General features: G+C 51.3%; 3 protein-coding genes and 2 pseudogenes across 3 annotated transcripts; 3 read left to right on the top strand and 2 right to left on the bottom strand.

Annotated features, from left to right (window-relative positions):
* Window positions 1-1,812: 1,812 nt before the first annotated feature.
* Window positions 1,813-3,207, top strand: SAPIO_CDS8415 (annotated as a pseudogene; the record flags this gene model as incomplete).
* Window positions 3,208-3,616: 409 nt separating this feature from the next.
* Window positions 3,617-5,562, bottom strand: SAPIO_CDS8416 (uncharacterized protein; the record flags this gene model as incomplete). The annotated part of the gene is made up of 4 exons (XM_016790051.1): window positions 3,617-4,102; window positions 4,180-4,317; window positions 4,383-5,432; window positions 5,485-5,562. The coding sequence occupies 4 exons, from the start codon at window positions 5,560-5,562 to the stop codon at window positions 3,617-3,619; spliced, it is 1,752 nt and encodes a 583-aa protein (XP_016640314.1).
* A 5,049-nt stretch (window positions 5,563-10,611) lies between these two features.
* Window positions 10,612-10,872, bottom strand: SAPIO_CDS8417 (annotated as a pseudogene; the record flags this gene model as incomplete).
* Window positions 10,873-11,960: 1,088 nt separating this feature from the next.
* On the top strand, window positions 11,961-13,759 carry SAPIO_CDS8418 (uncharacterized protein; the record flags this gene model as incomplete). Its single annotated transcript, XM_016790052.1, has 5 exons — window positions 11,961-12,006; window positions 12,191-12,882; window positions 12,941-13,169; window positions 13,226-13,491; window positions 13,556-13,759. 5 exons carry the CDS (start codon window positions 11,961-11,963, stop codon window positions 13,757-13,759), a joined length of 1,437 nt encoding a protein of 478 aa, XP_016640315.1.
* Window positions 13,760-16,377: 2,618 nt separating this feature from the next.
* SAPIO_CDS8419 (uncharacterized protein) lies at window positions 16,378-18,425 on the top strand (the record flags this gene model as incomplete). Its single annotated transcript, XM_016790053.1, has 3 exons — window positions 16,378-16,711; window positions 16,793-18,003; window positions 18,261-18,425. 3 exons carry the CDS (start codon window positions 16,378-16,380, stop codon window positions 18,423-18,425), a joined length of 1,710 nt encoding a protein of 569 aa, XP_016640316.1.
* Window positions 18,426-19,555: the final 1,130 nt, after the last annotated feature.

Here is a 19,555-nt window from a genome sequence, read left to right on the forward strand (position 1 = left end):
GCAGCTCAGCGAAACCGAGTAAGTTTGATAAATATCAGCAACATTAGCAGCGCGACGGCCCGTGTGGTGGCGGATGTCCCGGTATCAAAATGCGAAGCACGAGAGTGTGAATGGATTGATATGGCGATACAAATAGCGTTCCCAGGATTCCTCAAATTCCTTAAATTCACTTCTGTCTATAGAATTCCAATCTCACAGGAGACGCACTCGGTATCAGTTAACCTTGACCTAGAGGTGCTAAGTGCCCGAGACTAGAGTAGTGTTCTTCCAGGAGAGTGTTCCGTTGCCAGATCGTACTCCAAACTCAACTAGTATAGATAGACAGGAACATTGGGTGTGGTGTTACGAGCCGTTTTCCCGGTGCTCGGCGTGGTCTGCTTGAACTTGACTTCTGAAGAGGAATCTAGGAAGGCAGCTAGAACTCAACATACAGCTCACAAATACATGAAAGAAGATATGCAATAATCCTGAAGAATATGTAATCAACATAGACACTTGAATACTCCGACCAATCGCCCTGAGCCCGATAGATACCCCCTAAGATACCCGGTCGAGCAGACCGATCCGGCGGCCGCTGCTCCGGAGACGCACGGACCCTCCGCCGGAGCCCGGACACCGACGACCGAGGACGGAAAACGGAAGATGTAGCATGACGCAGATGATGGATATCTCCGTCATAAGCTGTTGTGTTTCGTTTGCCAAGTGCTTCTATTATTGTTTGCTTGATTCTTCTCGTGGATGAACGGGTAGCAGCAAGTAGCCTCATAAAGTCGCCTCACTCCGACACGACCTTCCACGGACTCTTGGCCCTCCAACTCCGACGCTGCACTCCTCCGACTGGGGTTTTTCATACGCAAGGAGAGATACTACCGGGAATTTTCTAAGGTGCTTTGGATTGGACGTGATTGCAGTAGTACAATTACATTCACGCAACTTTTATGCAATAGAAATGACCACCTCCCTTCTTGTGGTTGCGAGTCAAAAGCCCTCGGAGTTCAAGCAACCGGCAGCTGTTGCTGACCACCCAACTCCGAGCAAAGTATTCGATCCCCGACATCACCGATTTCGTTTGGCTACTGATCGTGTCGGGCTCTGACCACCATGTTCCCGGATGTGACGTGGCCTGCCGAGATCCCATCGGCGTTAGCCCGACGCGCCTTTTACCCACCTTCTAGAAATGGATGAGCGGCCCATTTACAGGACGGCATGGGACCTGGCGGAGAAGGAGTTGCCAGTATCGAGAACTCGAAAATCGCTTACAGCCCGTGTTTTGGGATCTCTCGGACCTGTGAATCCTGAGGACGGTCCCTCTTCAGATAGCTCACAGAGATGTCCGGCATCTGCAACGGCTTAAAAGCGTTCTAACCCTCGAGGCATTAGCTCTAAATAAAGTACTGACGATTATATTTCTGCATGGCCGTGAAGCCCGTGGACCCTCGATGAGTTAGCGTCTCCAACTCGTGTCTCCTCAACAGATTCCAGCAAAACAGTCCACGCGCCGCAGTTTCACGTTTTGGGTGGTCTTAACACCGCCAATCAACTCTCAACTGCAGTACCCTCCATTCTCTATCAAATCACACATTCCCACCTTCTGTGCCTAGATTCAAAAGACCATTCGTGTTTCCTTCCTCTGACGCGATCAGCCTATACATCCTCACCATCCACTGCATACGGTACATGCTGTTCGCTCGAGCCATGATTTCCACCATAACTTCTCCGCCCCCTTCAGCCCCTCCTTATCGCTTAGCCAACCTTGCAAACCTAACGCTCGGACAAACGAGATTCCCAATCTGGTCCTACCCATCAGCGAAAATGCCCACGGAAATACCATCTGAACTCAATGGTTCATGCCATACCTTCCCTCATGCGCTTCACCCCTCTCCTGGTGTCTACAGCGTCCGCCAGCTTGTAGCAAGCGCCACTCCACTCCTCCACTCAGTTATCACCCGCCTTGGTGAAGACCCTCCAACCGAACCACCAGCTTCATCCGTCTTAGTCGACGGTCTTGCTGCCTCCCTTTCAACAAGTGGCCGAGAGTCGACTTTACCGCTTGCTCCTTCCAGCCGGGACGCGGCTCGTGGAGAAATCATTTATCAGGCCAACCGAATCGCCAAGACCATTATCCAATACGTTCATGAGAGCACCAAGCCTGCAGCACTCGCCCACGATATCCGCCTTCGAAGTCCGTGTGAGGGCCACCTCTGGACCCCAGCTGTGGCGTCTTTACTCCTCGGTCCACGTAGCGATGCCCGGCTCATGGAACTCTACAACGAGTGGCTCCACCGCATGATCCTTTTACGAGACAGCCTGTTGCCCTTTGAGAACTACGAGGAAGTGGCCCTCGTCATACCCGAACACTCTACAGATGGAATCCGTAGCGTTGAGGAGCCTCGGAAGTTATTCCTGGTGCATTGCCTCACTGGCGCCGTACAGCATACTGCAATCGTGGACCTTGCCAAGGTCTTCACGGCACCTAAACTTCCGCAGGGTGGATACGGCTTCCAATACGCCCAGGGACTTGTCTTGCCGGCTTTTCTTTCCGGCTCGCGAACTTTACATCTTCTCCGGTATCACCCAGCCAAGTTTTATACTGGGGAAGGAGACGTTCTATTCGATTACGAGCACAGGGAGTACATCAGTGCACCGAGGACGGAGCTCTCTGCCAGTGGAGCCGTCGCCTCGACGGGAAATTGGAATCTCGCTTCGCTCTTGACCGTCGAGCCGCGCGTGACGGAATCCGAACTCACCATTGACGACGAGAACAACGATGATGAACTTCGTAGGGTCGTCAAGTTGAGGTTAACTCTCGATTCGGGGAAGTGCGTATCGGTAGATCTCGGCCAGATAGCGCGTGGTCGCCGATACGCCTACGAAGTCCGAGCAGAAGGAGAACTTAGAAATACTTCTCCCAAGGACATTCCTTCAACTCAAGGTCTTCCCGCCGCCGTTGTCCACAGCACTACAGAAATCCTCTGTAGGCCAGGTCTAGTCATCTCTCCTCGCACGAAGATTGGTCGTACAAAGAGGATCCATGTCATCCCTACCACGGACCCCCTTCTTAAGCTTGCTCTGCTTGGGAAGCTGTACCCGGAGAATGTCATCCTACTCAAGGAAAAGGATAGTGTCAAGGCATTAAGCAAGACCGGGAAGGGGTTCGCGGAACAGTTGGTTATCTTAGAAAGGGAATCCGGGAAGATCTCAGTGTAGAAGGAAAGAAAGCAGGTACTGTGAGAGAACAGCGATACACTGCCATCTCGAGAGTGGTTCTCAATTAGTCGGATAGTACGACCGTATATCATGCAAATTTTGTGGTGATGAACCTCCAAATATCCAGCTTAGCGTATCCCAGAATCAATCTTCCCATCGAAATCGTAACACCGAGTCACATGAGTTCATAAACAGGACATAGATCGTGCGCAATTGTGATATGCAAAATATACAGCAGCCCACAAACACCGTTTCGTGCAGTTGATGCATCCTTCAGCCTCGATCGAGGGCAATGTTTCATCTTTTAACAAACAAATAAAAGAGGCAAAGGGAAGAAAAGGGAATGGAGAGATAAAAAAAAATGAAAAAGAGAGTATTAGGGGTTTCAATGCGATGGGCGGCAGCTCTCTCACTCTCCCTCAGCAAGTGGCGACCCAACCGTGGATAGAATGAGCCTCGTGAACTCGTCAAGGTCGGCGTAAGAAATCTTCCAGCTACCGCCCGCCAGTGGCTGTTGCATCATTCCCGGCCCAACACCATGCCTTTCGTTTCTATCGGCGTCGATCTGGTTAAGAACTTGTTGCACTGTAAGTCTGCTCCGGGCTTCGGTATTCGGGTCCAGCTGAGCCTTGGCGATAAGCCACTCTTCGGCTGAGGATGCCTTCCATAGGGAATCAGGAGCTGGGAGAACCATATTCCTTATGAGGTTATCGTCGAGCGGTTCGTAGTAGTATGCGTCTTGTCTTTGGGTCTTGCAAGATAGCGTGTTGATGGTGTTCACCAGGAAGAGGGTCCGACGAATCGTCTCGTTTATGATCCATTTTCTCCAGTTGGCTTCCTCACTGTCGCCACCCGGAGGAGACTGAAGGTATTGCTGAATCAAGCGTCGTGTCATCTGCAAATGCGGAGGGACTCATGTTAGTGCGGAGACCACAATGGGCAACTTCGAAGTCGTAAAAGGGGGCGACATACCTTCAAGAAAAACACGTGCTGCAGTTCTGTAAGACGCACTTGGTCGGGGCTATTGCTAACGAAGAAGCCAAGGATCTGGTAAATGCACATGGCGTGCACAACCGCCAACATATCGCCATCCGACCCGGACCATTTTTGCTGTCCACCCCCAGGGAAATCAGCCACGGAAGTCAAAAGATTCCTCGGAACGGGATAATACTAACAAATTCCTTGACGAGCGCTCCACTTTCCTCATTCAGAAGGTTGTAGACGTAATTCTTGCTCGTGGGAACAGAGGAATAAAAGGCACCGATGCAACAAAAAGCCTTGGCCAGAGGCTCCGGTATGTCGCCGGTCGAGCAGCGATAGAGTTTATGATGCACGAAAGGGGGGTACTCGCCGGGTCGAACCATTATTCTAGGGTAGCTGGAGATAATTCGAACGAGTTCTTCGCTGGAAGGGAATTTGAAGTAAGGGTAGGGAGAAGGGCGGGTCATGTCGTCCGGTTTGCCACGTAGGGTTAGGGAGGTTTGATCGTAGGAGGGTTTGACAGCATCGTGTAGCGTAGAGGAGCCTTGTCCGTCGCCTCGGGCTTCTTGAGAAAGATTCGGGTCGATGGCAATGAGATTCCTCGCGGAGGTGTCTAGTCTAAGATTCAAGTTATCTCTTGGGATTCCGGTCTGCAGATAACCCTCCATCGGCGCCTGCCCGGGGTCTAGAGCCGGAGTAATACGATTCCTCGTCAAAACTCCAAGAGACCCAAGGAGATCAAAATTCAATTCGTCACCAGCAAGGCCGGTGGTCATGGAGGGATTGGCAACATTATCGTTCATTCCAGCTGGCCTACAGCCGTCCGGAGTCATGATCGTTCCCCTCGACGCCCAGGGGTCGTTTGCTTGCCATGGTTGAGGAGAGGACTCGCTATTTTCGCTCCGAGACGCGTCGAAAGGGTAGAAATTCCGCCTGAGCCAGCCTGGGCTCATTCCCGGGTCTCTAAACATTCCACCAGCTAGGCTCTCGGGGCTATCTTGTGCCGTCTGGGACTGGTCTATTGGCCAATGGCCGAGATTCATATCCAGAGACGGTGACAGGCCCATGACATTCGAGGGGGAAGTTCTGAATGCATCGTCAAGATCCAGAGTAGGATCTACGGAACTGCCGGCGTGAAGGGGTACATTCTCCCCAACACCCACAGGTCCTTCGGTTGCGAGTTGCTGAAATGGGTTCTGCTCATGTTGGGTCCCGGTTCCTGATCGTGAAGTCTGCGGATCGTTCTGAGGTTGGGTCTTGTCGCTGGATGGGCCAGCTGCTGTCGTCGAAACGTACTGGCATCGTTTGTTCCTGTTGATGCATCGAGAACAGGATGGCGTACCCAGATCGCAGCCGAGCTTCGAAGTGGCACATGGAACACAGGACTTCTGCTTTGAAGTTTTTTGTCGGCTGGCTGCTTGGATACAACGTCGTTGATGTTTGTCTCTGTATTCCTCTGTTCAAGGACACGCGACCACCCAGGCGGCGCCCAAGGTTAGCTTCACAACGCGACTATGCAGGTTAAAAGGAACATAACATCCAACCCCCCCCCCCCTCTCGTCCGGCCAAAGATACCCCCCCTGGTAGCTTGAGTTACCAGCCAGGTGGTCAAGCCATATCTCCGCACACCTTGTCCCCATGGAGAAATGGCCGGCACTGTTATGCATAATCTCACCCGGCAGAAACGGCAACGACCCGCCAAGAAGGGAGAAGAAAAAAAAAAAAAAAAGGGACTCTCTCTCACCGCGACTTACTCTGAGCAAACTCCTTGGGACAGTTCCCACAACGCCACGGTCCTTGCCGAGTGTTATCTCGCTTCTTACGAGCCCCCGACTGACCTCCAGTCGAGCTATCGGACCCCGAAGCAGCCACCTGCATGGCTATGCTGTGGAGCTTTGGCGAGTACCGAGAATAGAAAAGAAGTGGGAAGGATTCAGATACGAAGAGTAGTCGAGCGAGACTGCCGTCGATCCATGTACAAGGTACATCTGGAGGTCAAGTGGCAGTGAGATAGAGAGTTACAGCAGGACAATCTCGGAGCCCAGCAGACACGGGAATCGGAGGAAAGATAACGGCAATGCAATGTAGTTGTATAATAGCAAGATGTGAACTAGGGCTTTCTACCCAGAAGTTAAGACACGGGGTCGAGCTGCTGGCCAGAACCTTCTGTCTAAGACGCCACACGACCTGGGATGATGCACCGCCGGCAAGAGGACGGGGGTGGTAGTAAGACAGTAGATGAGGGAGTGGAGGTAGCACCTGGGTCCTGGGGTAGTAGTATAATCGAGGCAGGGGAGAAGTACGTACGCGGGACAGGGAGGGGGGAAGATGGAGGAGCATGGCGTTTCCAGGATCACGTTGGTTGTGCATGTATGGGATAAGCCTATAAGGCCATGACTGCCCTCCCAAGCCTCCGGACGTGTGGAGGGACCTATGTATGTATGTATGTATGTGGGCGTGGAGAGGAGTACGAGTACGTGACTACGAGAGTACACCTCCTGCAGAATGATTTTGCCAGGCTCTGCACGCAAACTTTGTGCGCTGGTAGCTCCAGCCAACAGGTATACTCCAAGTATTCAGAGGAAGTATTTACTTTACTGCCCGTGCCGGACTTGGATATCTGCTGGTTGGACAGCCGTGGTCCACGGCCCCGGCTCGGTGTACCTTAGAATTTCCTAGTACGGCGAGGAGTTGATCTCGCAATTCTGTATGTGGATATCATCATCTGCAGCCAGTCCGAGCGACCTGTTTGAAATATCTTATATCGACATTTTCGTGATACATTGATAATTAACCTTTTATCGGGGCAATCGCGAGACTGCATGTCATCAGCGTCTTGCAGACTCGCGTGCTCTCCAACTCCGAGCGGGACCTAGACTTTGCTACCACCATCTCATCAATGCAGGAAATTTCTATTTTATTTATTTTTTCCCCTTAGTGGGGAATATGGCCTCTTCTCAGCTGTCTTGCGAGGGTCTTATTTGTCGACATGATGATATGATGATATCTCTATGGTTATTGACACAATATCGTCACCATCGTGCTTCGAGACTAATAACACTCGCCTCCCCACTCACTCTCGAGAGAATCATGAACTACCTCGGTACAGCTTCAACTAATGCAGTCTTTACTGTCTCCAGTAGAAGTTTTGTTGTTTCTAGGGATGGAGTTTTTTCCTTTTCTCTTCCGCCTCGGGCTAGTGAAAGCGGACCTCCAACGATTCGATCTCTCCCCCACACAGCAGATGTGCCTGATGCTACCCGAACCCCAGCCGAACTCTGACCATTCCTCAGACGAGCCTGATCAACTTCCACTCTTTGTCTTACATTGCGTACCTAGATGAGTATGTCGAAGTACGTTGGGATTAGCTTTCGCTCCGAGGATCTGAGAAGCGCGGCTCAGTATCCACACTTGCCCCGGACCTCTCGTCCCGAAGCCCTAACTAGGCGAGGACTAGCCACACTTCACCGAGAACCAGACGAGTCGGTGTTTAGAAAGAAAGCATAGGGGCTTGAGGGGTTTGAGCTGAAGTAGAAACCTCTCTATAGTTACGGACCTACCTACTTCTGACAGATTTGGCCCGCAAAGGGCTCAGAAGATATCGTAGTTTGGTGGTGAATACACCACTGGGCTGAAGAATTAGGTTGCAATCATTTCCCCCTAGAAACTGGAGCCACAGGAAGAAAGGGGGAGCAGAGTTGTGTACTTTGTAGACCGTTAGCCCACAGATCATTGGCGTTCCTGTACCATCGAGGAGAGAATCAATGTCCAACCTAGTAGCAGGGTCGGATGTCATCATATTGTTCAGTGATTCCGTTAAACATGTTGTCAGTATAGATTGTAAACACGCGAGGGTGAGGTTGATCCTTGCGCCTAGGGCCCGGACCCAGAGGCATTGATCATAGTAGAACCAGCAGTACCGAAAAGCACAGCACAGATCTATAGCATCAACAGCACTAAGAGTCATTCTTCGTAGACGGGAATCGTCGGCCGAACAAAATCCACCAGCCGTGGGCGAGAGACAAGTCCACGAACCGTCGAACTTCATTTAGAAAACGATAGTGTTGTAAAGCCATTAAAGAGAGGTGACGAAGAGCACCGGTCGCTCTATAACATGGAGGTTTACCATCGGACTAGGACCCCCGTGGAAACGAAACAACCTTCTCGAACCGTTGAACGATTTTGAAGAGTCCGCGGGCTCGTTGCCGATCCGAATCTACCCACGACTGGCAAGATTTGTAACCCAAACGCATACCCAAACCATCGAGAACATTCCCTCGACCACGCCGGCGATCCTCGATTGTATTCGGAACGACGGTGATGCAGCATCCTCGATGGAGCGTTTCAGGGCAACCAGTTGCGGCCTCGTTGCGATGGTTCTCCTTGCTCCGTGAGATCTGAGGCGCGAACATGATCCCTTCAACTGACGAAAGAACACCCTTTCTTCGTCTAGCTTGTTCCCTTTATCGACGATACGCTGCAAGAATCGATACCTGCCGCCAGGTTCATCGAGAATAGTTTCCCTTGAGCTCTGTTGGGCTGTTTCCTCCCGCGAAGACTCCTCGATTCCGAGGGAAATACGATTACGTGGCGGCTCCTCCCCTCAAAAAGGCTCGACCTGGAAACTCGAACACCTCCTTCTACCATTCCTTCCACGCTTTTAACAAACTAAACTTGCTGCTAGCAAGGAAATCACAGAATATGCTCGAGACTACTCGACCACATGACGAGATACCCAGCAACTGGGGCCGAGACCATGACAACGACAACTTAGCCTCCAAAGAACCAGGAACCTTTCGGGTGCTAAACAATGCCACCGGCTCTACGTCAGTCCGGGAACGAACATCGACTCCGCGAAACGACTATACTTCGCTCCGAGCGGCGGGGACGATCCCCAGTGACGATACCCGATCATCCTTCTCTACGACAGCACCGATTGTAACGTTCGACCGACCATTCCTACGTGAAAAGCTTTCCTCTGAGCCCGAGTTCGACCTCCGCTGGACGGAGACTCGGGCATTTACGAATTCAAGAGAAGAACCACAAACGTTGAAAGACCCATCTTTGTTACCTTCCTCCTACCTTTCTTGAGTTCAAGCCAGGCGACTTTAGAACTATGTACCTTCTCCCGTACCTCGCCGCAGCTCGATCTTCCCGACACTATGCTTGAACTCCAAACTCGACGAAAGGGAGAGGGCAAGTACATTCGAAACCACCATTATCGACCCAAGGCTACTCGAGTCTTACCAGGCACCCGCCGATGTCGAACAAAATTTCCATTCGTTTCCCTCACTCTCAAGACAGCACCCTCCCTCGAGAAGTCTGACAAGATTACCATACCTGCCTAGATAACATTCCTCGGGCTACCCTGCCTGGGATCCTCGATACAATCTTGGCGAAGCTCCTACAATCCTCACGGGGGATGAGGCCTTTACCTCTACCTCTAGAAATAATCGAAGGGATTTCCTTCTGAGACGATGGGTAGGACATCTGGCACCGAACAGAAGCCGAATACAGTAAAGGATAAAATAAAAGGTGGAAAGAAAAGGAGAGAGACGAGAAAGAAATGGAAAAGAAGAAGAAGAAAAGAAAACAAAATAAGAGTCGGTGTTCGAGTCCGCTATACGTTTCAACAGTAAAGAGCGGCTAGTCAAGAAATACAGTTGGGCGTTGTGGAACAGCCTTTGATACTGGGGCATCGGGAAGATGGGAGACATAAGAGAGGAGGTATCGAATCACCATCACATCGTACCTTCATACCCTTTGATATCCTCCATAGATATAACGAAGGGGATGATGGAGCTTCTGGTGTGACATGGACTCGGAGACACTATCTGCGAAGGAGTAGGAGACGATGTGCATGGAAACTTATACTTTTCGAGATGCCACCTGCATTACGGGAGGCCTGGCTTGATGTAGAATTTTAAGATCTTCACGGCAGGGAATAGCTCTCGCCTTATGAGGCCCGGTTAGTTCAGGGGGCTAAACCTTCCAAACCCCTTCTCCCATAATGTCTCCCCGCATTGTATCGCCAGGATCCGGGACACGTGGCCGATATCTTCTCACAACTCGGACCCCAGGACATACCACTGTACCAAGCAACAGGGATTATTCGCCCACAGTGGCGATACGGATATCGACGACAGATCTAGATCGAAGAGCCTAGTTCACAGAGCTTATATCCTTCTCCACGGTCTATGTGGATGTACCATGTAAGTACTACTCCTCATAACATGGACTATCTAGGTTCTCGCCCCAATACCTACGGCGCTCGTTCTACCATGACGCCGGATCCGCATGCCACCACCGCGCCGTCTTCCACTCTATTGTATCCCCTATCAACTCATCACACCACACTCGCGCGTGCTCACCCTGTGCGTGCCAAAACCACACCCAAGGCGCGAAGGAGGCGTAAAACCGGGCCTAGGGCGGGTACGGTTCTTCGTTGGCTGCGGGGCCTTGGCCGGCGACGGCCCCGGTTGCGTGGCAGATGGTGTATCCCCAACTGAACGGCACGCGTGTGGCGTCTGGAGTGGTGTTTTCGTCGAGGAAACAGTGGGAATAGAACGCAGGATGTCTTCTAGCAGGGCCGGGTCCGTAGACGCCGCGATAGGCATCGAGGCCAATCGGCTCGAATTGGGGTGGTGCCCCGGGGGATGCCCGAGGGGCCGGGTTGGTGGACATTGTGCGAGAGAGTTTCGATGTTATGTGCGAGATATATAAGATGTGTGAAATGTGTTGAATTAGCAATGGTAAGGAGGGCAAGAGGTGCGGTTGATACCTTCACTTGGCTTTCTGGGCACCAGCAATTCAGCATCACCATGTGCTACTCTCATTGATGTTGGCAATCTGGCAGGAAACGACCGAGCTTCAGGAGCAGTGTTTCTAAGAAAGCTGGAAACACCTTCATCTGCGATCAAGGCGATCTATAGAATCCTAGAAAATTCACGTTCACGGACTCCCTACTCGTGCTATTGATAAATTCCCTTAGCATTCCTGGATAACCTTAGTTTCAGAGAAATACTCAAACTACGCGAACCATCTTGGATCCCCCCAATACCAATTCCAAATACCCAACGTCACTGGCACGGGCTGGTATCTTGTCCAAAACTGTTCTGGAGTGTTTTGGGGGCTCGGAGATGGCGCCGTTGGGAATGTCCGATCCGACTCGGAGGAGAATAACTCGGGCTTGGCCTGACCGCGTCGGATATCTACAACCTGCGTCCACCTTAACTTGACTTCCACACCCTACACGCACTGCGGAATCAAGAAAGAATACACTATTACCTCTCTATCTTTGATGTTCTTGCGTATGGTTCGGGGACTAAACAAGTGTCGAGGCAATTCCGGCCCATCTTTGCTCTGATCCATGAGGAGGGAACCGGGGCATTGACTGGGGCGCTAGCCCTGCTAAAGTGTGTAAATCCATGCTTCTGCCATCCGTGATAGACTGGCAACTCTGTAATATGCCGACGGGCATGTCCTACAAGTTCAAATTTTCGCAATGCCCAGGTTTGATTCCGTCACGCAGATGAGTAGGTTCAACTCCGCGATCTAGTTTTCAATACATATTCCACTACGTCTAACAGTTCAATTCAAGCTATGCCTGTTTCGTAGAGCATCGAGTTCCCCTGTCGAGCAAGTAAAAGAATAAATAGAGAGTGAAAGAACCAGAAAACAGCCTCACGTATTCTCCGTTTTAGGATATCCTCATCTCCATCCCAGGCCCCTTCCACAGAAACAAAATACAGAAGAAACGCAGACTTGTCAAGATGGCGGATAAAATCGGCCCGCCAACGGCCTGGTATCATGACAGAGGTTTGAGGACACTCTACCTCCTCTTGCCCGTTGTTATCCTCAGCAGCTCGTACCAAGGCTTCGATGGCATGATAATGAACGGATTGCAGCTTCTGCCTTCATGGCAAGAAGGTATCATGCCACAGTTCCCTTCAAGTAGTACCCCTAGGCTCACCCAACTAACACTTCGTGTTCTCTCGCCCAGAGTTCGACCACCCAAAGGGACCGGTGTTAGGCCTACTCAACTCTATCCAAACTGTGGGAGCTATGGTGGCTTTGCCCCTCATCGGCTGGCTCGTCGACAAAGTTGGCCGTCGCAAGGCTATCGCGTTCGGCGCCTCCTGGACTTGCCTTGGCGCTGTTCTTCAGGGTTCCTCCAAGCACATCGCACAGTTCGTCATCTCCCGATTTCTCATCGGCTGGGGCCTTGCATTCACCGTGGTGGCTGCACCGTCACTTCTGGCCGAACTGGCTTTACCGAAACACCGAGGAACAATCCTGTCATATTTCCCGACGGCATGGTATACCGGGGCCATCATCGCTGCCTGGACCACGTATGGGACTCAGTTCATTCAGAACTCGTGGTCATGGCGGATTCCTAGTCTTCTGCAAGCTGCTCCCGCTATAATCCAGATCGCGTTGATCTGGTTCGTGCCCGAGAGTCCCCGGTGGCTAGTCTCGAAAGGTCAAGGGGCGAAAGCTAAGGAGGTTCTTACCAAATATCACGCGAATGGTGATGCTACGAATCCCATTATTGAACTTGAATATCAACAGATCAAGCAAGCGATTCTCCAGGATGCTCAGTATCGACGCCAGGGAAGCTACGCGGATCTTATTCGGACCAAGCCGAATAGGAGGCGTCTTATCATTATCACATTCTGCGGTCTTTTCCTGGAGGTAGGCTGCCGTTCAACTTAATAACATCAGTGAAAATTCTAATTTGTCTCCATTATAGATATCGGGAAATGGCCTAGTTCAATATTACCTCCATTCTGTTCTCAACAGCATTGGCATTACCAAAACTATCGAGCAAACCACTATCAACGGCTGCCTCTCTATTTATAACTTTGTCTTGGCCGTTGGCGCATCATTCTTTGTCGAGAGAGTCGGTCGTCGAAAGCTGTTCCTGATTTCCACCACCGGCATGTTTTTAGCCTTTATTCTCTGGACAACCTTTGCCGCATGTAAGTCGTCGATACAATGTCGCCCCCTGGACTTTCGACTAACCCCTGCCACGAAGTGTATACCACCCATGGTACTCAAAACTTTGCTGTTGGCGTTCTCGTTTCCATCTTCCTCTCGAACGGCGCATACGATGTCGGTTGGACCCCTCTCTGGGCATACCCGGCGGAACTCCTCCCGTATGAGATTCGAGCCCGTGGCGTTGCCTACCAGACCGGTATCATGCATGCCGCTGGCTTCTTTTCGACCTTCGTAAATCCAATCGGACTCCAGAACGCTGGTTGGAAGTACTATATTGCCTATATCGTTTATACATTCCTTGAGGTAGGATCTCTCACTTACCTACAGTTGGGGTATGAAGCCAGACTAACAAATCTTTTGTTGCCAGCTCATTGCCGTGTGGTACTTCTTCGTTGAAACGCGCGGCTACACTCTTGAGGAAATCAGCACCATCTTCGAGACTGAGGGGCTTACCTGGAAACAGAGGCGTAATCTCAAGCCGCCCACCTCACTTCAGGATTCGAGTTCGGTCGAGGAGCAGGGGGAGACGCCGAAAAAGTCGGATGTGATCGTTTCTAAAGAACAGTTGTGAAGTGCTAACCACTCTGGGGAGATTGGGATGAGACTTACAAGGAGCGACCAATCCGAGAGGGATTTTTAATGGTTTCTAGTATGGAGTAGCGTCAAGGCAGTAACCAGAAAGGTGGGGGGATGTGGAAGTTATTGGATCAGTGATGGTATTTTCATTCTTTCAACTTACTTTCTGTTAAGACAGAATGAGAAAGCTAGTTGTGTGATTAAGAGTCGGGTGGTGAGGAAACAAATCATTGCCGGGAGGTAAGTTTGCTCCCGGTTGGCAGTCCTCGCGCTGTGAGAAAAGTTATTCGCTCATATCATCTGGTATCTCCTCATAACAATCTTCGAATGATTGTTCGTTTCCACTGGGAGGGTCGCATATATCGCACTGTAACTTACTGGCGATGGCCTTGATTTTTTTCGTGATGCGGAATTTTGGACCCCGGTCGAAGAGAGACATTTTGACGATAAGCCTCTCGCAGGTAGCACAGCGAACGTCGTAGAAGAGCGGCCTCGCCATGATGCCGATGGCTTATGGTGATTGTGAAGGTGATTGTGATGGTGATTGTGAATGCGATTGTGATTGTGGTGGACAGTCGTATAGTCGAGTAGCTTCCGAGGGGACAGGACGAGGTTTAAATAGACAATATTGAACCAACTCTCAATGACTTATATTAAAAGGACAATCCTCTTGTCCCTGAAAGCAATCACATGCCCAAATACTTTGCTAAACACGTATCAAAGAACGCAGACCATGCCCGCTTTGTCCCAATGACTCCCGACTCCAAAGACAAAACGCATTTCCGATTTCAACAAGGGAAAATGACTAGCATGCTTCCATTTACCCTAGAGACAATGGGGGAACCGGAGTCGTTGCTGCTTCCTGGTCAGGCCGGCTCGACCTCAGCAATTCAGAGATCCATGCACCACAGCAGAGAAGTGGTATCGCCCCCACAATTAACCACCAAAGCTCAGCGGTCAGGGTAGTTCGTAGCCATCTTGCCCAGCGGAGGGCCGGGGAGCGACGGTGGACGCAGACCTTGGTGCCGTAAATGAGACAACCGAGGTCTGGTCTGGATTCGCACTCGATGTGTTCTCTTCTCCGTTTCATCAAAAGACTGTGTGTATCGTTAGCGTGCGGGACTTGAATGAGCGTTGTCTGGAAACAATGGGTGAAAGAAAAACAGGGACAAAGAAACAAAGAATGGCGATAAAAGACATACGCGACACTTCCTCTGCAAAATCTGACGTCACTTCCAAGATCACATCGTCCATTGTTGGGGCACTCCAGATGAAGACGTCTTCGTTGCATGAGCCACTCAACCTTGAGTGTGACCCCAGTATACACAAGGTTATGGAAGTAGCGGTTGACATGCTTCAGTGAGAGTGCATCTGGATAAATGAGATATTCGGCTATTTGAATGTGAAGCTCTGGTGGCAAGTCCATAAAGGTGGGGCCGGCTGACGGGGAAGAGGTTTGGATCGGCGCCGGAGTCGTCGGGGTTGCAGTTAGAGTTTCTGGGTGAGAGGCGGGTTTCGCTCCCGGCAGAGCGGGACGGCGGAGACGCAGGAAGGACGTGGACATGGTGAAGTCGGACGGCGCCAGATAGCGGCAAAGGATCTCCTTTCTTCGCGAAGCGAGTTATCGAAGAGCGTGTTGAATAGAGTTGATCAACAGACTGGCTCCCAAGGTCAAGGGCAAGCTCAATTGCTAAGTATATAACTGCTGCCTTGGATTGGCCTCTCGTCGATCCCAGTAATTCGGCTGCCTGTCTGGGCCCATTTAACCCCTGACGAGACACGGTGGCATGAGTCTCAGCCTCGCTACCTGCGCTAGTGAGCTAGGCACAGACCGCTGAATACGAGGCGAGGTTTCCAAAATAGTAGGGAACGGGTTAAGGTATGGCGACGGCGATGCGATGAGAGATCACCTGGTGGACTGGTCAGGAGAGGAGAGGCTTGGGGGATCTGGGAACCTGGCATGAGGGCGCCTGAGCTGAAACTCATGACGCCCAGCTTGGACAAAACAGGACATCGTTACTGGTCAACTGGCAGCGTCTGTTCGCCAACTGACCAAGCCATTTTGGGATCAGGCCTTCATTCTTCAAGTGACCGAGCAGACATAGAATTCTGCACATGGAGTCAACGGTTCGATTTTACAAGTTTATTGTCAGTTAAGCTCAGGACTGGCAGTCGAGTGAAAAGGAGATAGATCAATGCCTAATTCAGTGACGGCCTGATTTGAAACTGGGTCCAATTGATTCCCCAGGAACGGGGCCGAGTTAGTGCGGCTGTAACCATAAATTGTGGATGCTGGGCCTGTGCTTGGGCCGACTTTGTCCACTTCCTCAGGCACTGTTGCACTAGGTCGCCCGCAGGCAAGGGTAATATTAGGGCAGCTGGGGGTTGGGTGATTGCGGTTCTGGTTGGTCAGGTGACTTCGCGCTGAGACGCTCCAAGCTCACTGGGGCAGCTGCCTGCCAAAAATGACTGTGACGGAAGTTTAGGCCGCCACTTTCAACCCCGCGACGCGAAGTTAAATCAAACCCCCCCAATTCCCCCATTCTCCGATTATCATCGTCAGCCCTCCCGCATCACCATGGGCTCAATGGCATTTGTGCCTATACCTCGATGATGGCCACTCTTGTCCCTCCCACTTTCGATGATTACTACGACCTATCGTCTGAGGAGGAAGCGCTTCTCACTGATCTCGCTTCCAAGATTGTCCCAGCTCCCGCACCCGCACCCGCACCCGCTCGAGAGTCCTCGACAACAACTAGCACCATATCTAAAGGCGACACCTCGGCGGGTTCCGTGATAGCTGGTAATCATGTCACGCAGCGCTATGGGCCGACCAATGCATCTGCGGCTAACACAGCTCCGGCGGCCGTTGGGTATCTGCCGACACCGTCTTCCGCTCCCCAACCAGGTTCCCAGACCCAGACAGAAAGCGTCGTATACCCGGATTGTGGGTGTTGTTCTTTCTTCCGGCTCAGCGAAGGATTGAAAATTAATTTTGACTGACCTGCTCTTATTTGGAAGCGTCTAGTGAGCCGCGCTCTGTCTGCATTGCCACCCGAAACGACGGAGAAGACCGCGGAGGTCGAGAAGAGCGAAGATTCGGATGTTGAAGAGATCGATGCCTCATCGTTCTTCAAGGATGAGCGCTCGCCGCTTGTGCGATTCCGTACGTTTCCGAAAAAGCCATTCTCGGTCACGGATTTGACATCAGGCGGAGCATGGTGTGAATTGCAATACTATTATACCCTTACGAGACTGCCATATGGGAGGAAGACCAAGACGGCCATCATGAGGGAGGGGTCTAAGGTGCATAAGAAACTCGAGGATCAGGTGCACACGACTGTCCGAGTTGACGTCGATACCAAAGAAGATCTGTTTGGTCTCAAATTGTGGAATTTCATCCAAGGCCTCAGGACACTGAGGGACACTGGACTTACCAGAGAGTTGGAAGTTTGGGGAATGGTCGACGGCCATCTTTGCACAGGAATAGTCGACAGCCTCAGCTACACCTGCCCCGACGCCGATTTCGAAGAAGAAGTTCTTTCTAGTAGCCAAGAGGCACGTGGTGGAAAGAGCGACAGCAATCCTTCACTCTTAGTTTATCTCTGTGATGTAAAGACCAGAGGAAAGCCATGGCCGCCGAAGGGAGCGGCACTTTTGCGACCGACGAAGATTCAGCTTTTCCTCTACCACCGTTTCCTGTCAGAAATGATCAAAGGAAACCTCGACTTTTTCCGAGTTTTTCGACGTCTCGATATAGACCCAGATGAACCCTTCTCGGATGAATTCATCGCGCAGGTGGGCGATCTACACGACGAAGTGTTTTACGATGCAGATGCCAAGAGCTCGCAGGAGAAGGACGGTGATATCACGTCCGATTTCGTCAAATATCGCACCCTTCGCGAGCTCCTTCCTTTAATAAAGGAGGAGCTCCAACTTACCTTCCCCAACGGCGTCAACTCCCTCGGGAAACTTCTCTCTGTAGACTACCGCTTCAGGGATGATGGCAGCATTATAGGGAGCTACACATTCCCTATGGATGATGGGGCGCTCAATCTTCAGATTGCGTCGGATATGCAGTGGTGGAAGGGCGAAAGGGGGCCACGCGGAGTTGACATCGAAGACGGGTTCAAGTGCCAGAGGTGCGAATTTTCAGACGACTGTTCGTGGAGGACGAAGATGGATAATAAAAGGGTCAGGAAGGCAAAGGAGAAGATTAAGAATGGTGGAGGGGGAAACGTATATTATTGAGGGATTGGCCATTTTATGGATGCATTCGGGTTGTATATCGAGGTGTGGATCACGGTTCTTTTACTTTGTCTGAGGCACTGTCTTTTTTTCTCCTTTACGATATAAACGGGATCGACTGCCCAGGATTGGCATCGATCGATGAGGAATGATATTTTGGTTGATGCTCGCCCAACACACATCGCGGGTTATTCGCAGAGCGAAGAAACATCTTGAGCCTTTAATGTTGGAAGCTGCCTTTGACACAGTTTGAGCTCGGCTCTCTGGAAGCTGAGGCGCAGCTGAGCTCATCAATTGATAATCTCCCGGCTTGGCGAGCGCTGGCCTCGGAGCACGACAGTGACGACACTCAGCCCCGCGAGCTGAGGAAATTTCGTTTGACACAATATCTCCGCGAGATCGGCGAGGATTGACCTTCAAGGGAGATCAATGATCTATTCTTGTCTGCAGCCTGCACTGCCTCCTGCACCCGGTCAGACAAGCAGCGACAATGTGGGGCCGAGAGGCACTGCGCCATCGTCTCCACCAGAAAGCGTCGATTCTCGGCATACGACATTGAACGCGGCAAGATTTTCTTCTCGGTTATCACTGGCACCCACCAGAACCTGGGGCGATCTGCTCCGCGTATACACTACACTACCCTGCTGGCCGCTCTCATCTCATGATGCTGGAATGTGGGGAAGGACGGTCCTGGGGGTCTCGGCGATATGTGCTTCTCGCCTCGTCAAAGCGATCAAATGATCCGACTTTTTTTTCTCTAAATGCGCGAAGGCAGTGTCCAGAAGGCCGTCGAGTTGCATATTTCGGCTCCGATCGCATCATCTTTTGGCATTGCCGAGGATGTGCGTGAAGCATGGGCGCATTGCTGTGCCCACGAGGGACGGGACTACATGCGCAAGGGATTTTGGCATTTTTCCAGCATCACATCTACGACTCATCAACGGCTTCTTGTGAGTAGCATAAAGCGAGTGCTCTTCGAAGGGTTTACGAAGTAGGGGGTTCTTAGGCTAGATTTGTCCCTCGGTCGCGTCACCAGTCTTGCTTCATAACCACGACCTAGTAGTCTGGCATCATGCCCCTCCCCCATGTCTCGAGGCATTCTTCTTATCGATCCTCCGTGGTGGACAAAATCAATTTCGGATGGTTCCCCATCTTTAGGGCCACTGAATGGGCCAGGCAAGGGAGAGAGATCTTGGTTATATTGATGCTTCGTATAGCCATTAACAGGGAAGATAAGACAGTTTTAGCGCCTCTCGCCCATGGTTCAAAGCTGCTGTCGCTTGCTTCTGAGTGGTTCAGAGCCGAAGATCTTCAAACATTGATTGGTGCCAGAGAACAAATATTGCTTGGGGCTGAAAAGAGCAATCTTGTGATGGAACATGGCCCCACCGCAACTGCCAAGCACTTTGTTTCTTGGGACTTCGAGTGACGTTGATTCATCAAGCCTTAAACAACACACACACACGCTCGAAGACTCAGCTGGGTGGCCAAGAGATGCAGCGGAGATCAGAGGTGAAGAGAATTGTCGATCTGAGCTCTCCCG

This window comes from Scedosporium apiospermum (assembly GCF_000732125.1).
Source record: "Scedosporium apiospermum strain IHEM 14462 chromosome Unknown SEQ_SAPIO_0121, whole genome shotgun sequence".
In the NCBI taxonomy this organism is placed as follows: domain Eukaryota; kingdom Fungi; phylum Ascomycota; class Sordariomycetes; order Microascales; family Microascaceae; genus Scedosporium; species Scedosporium apiospermum.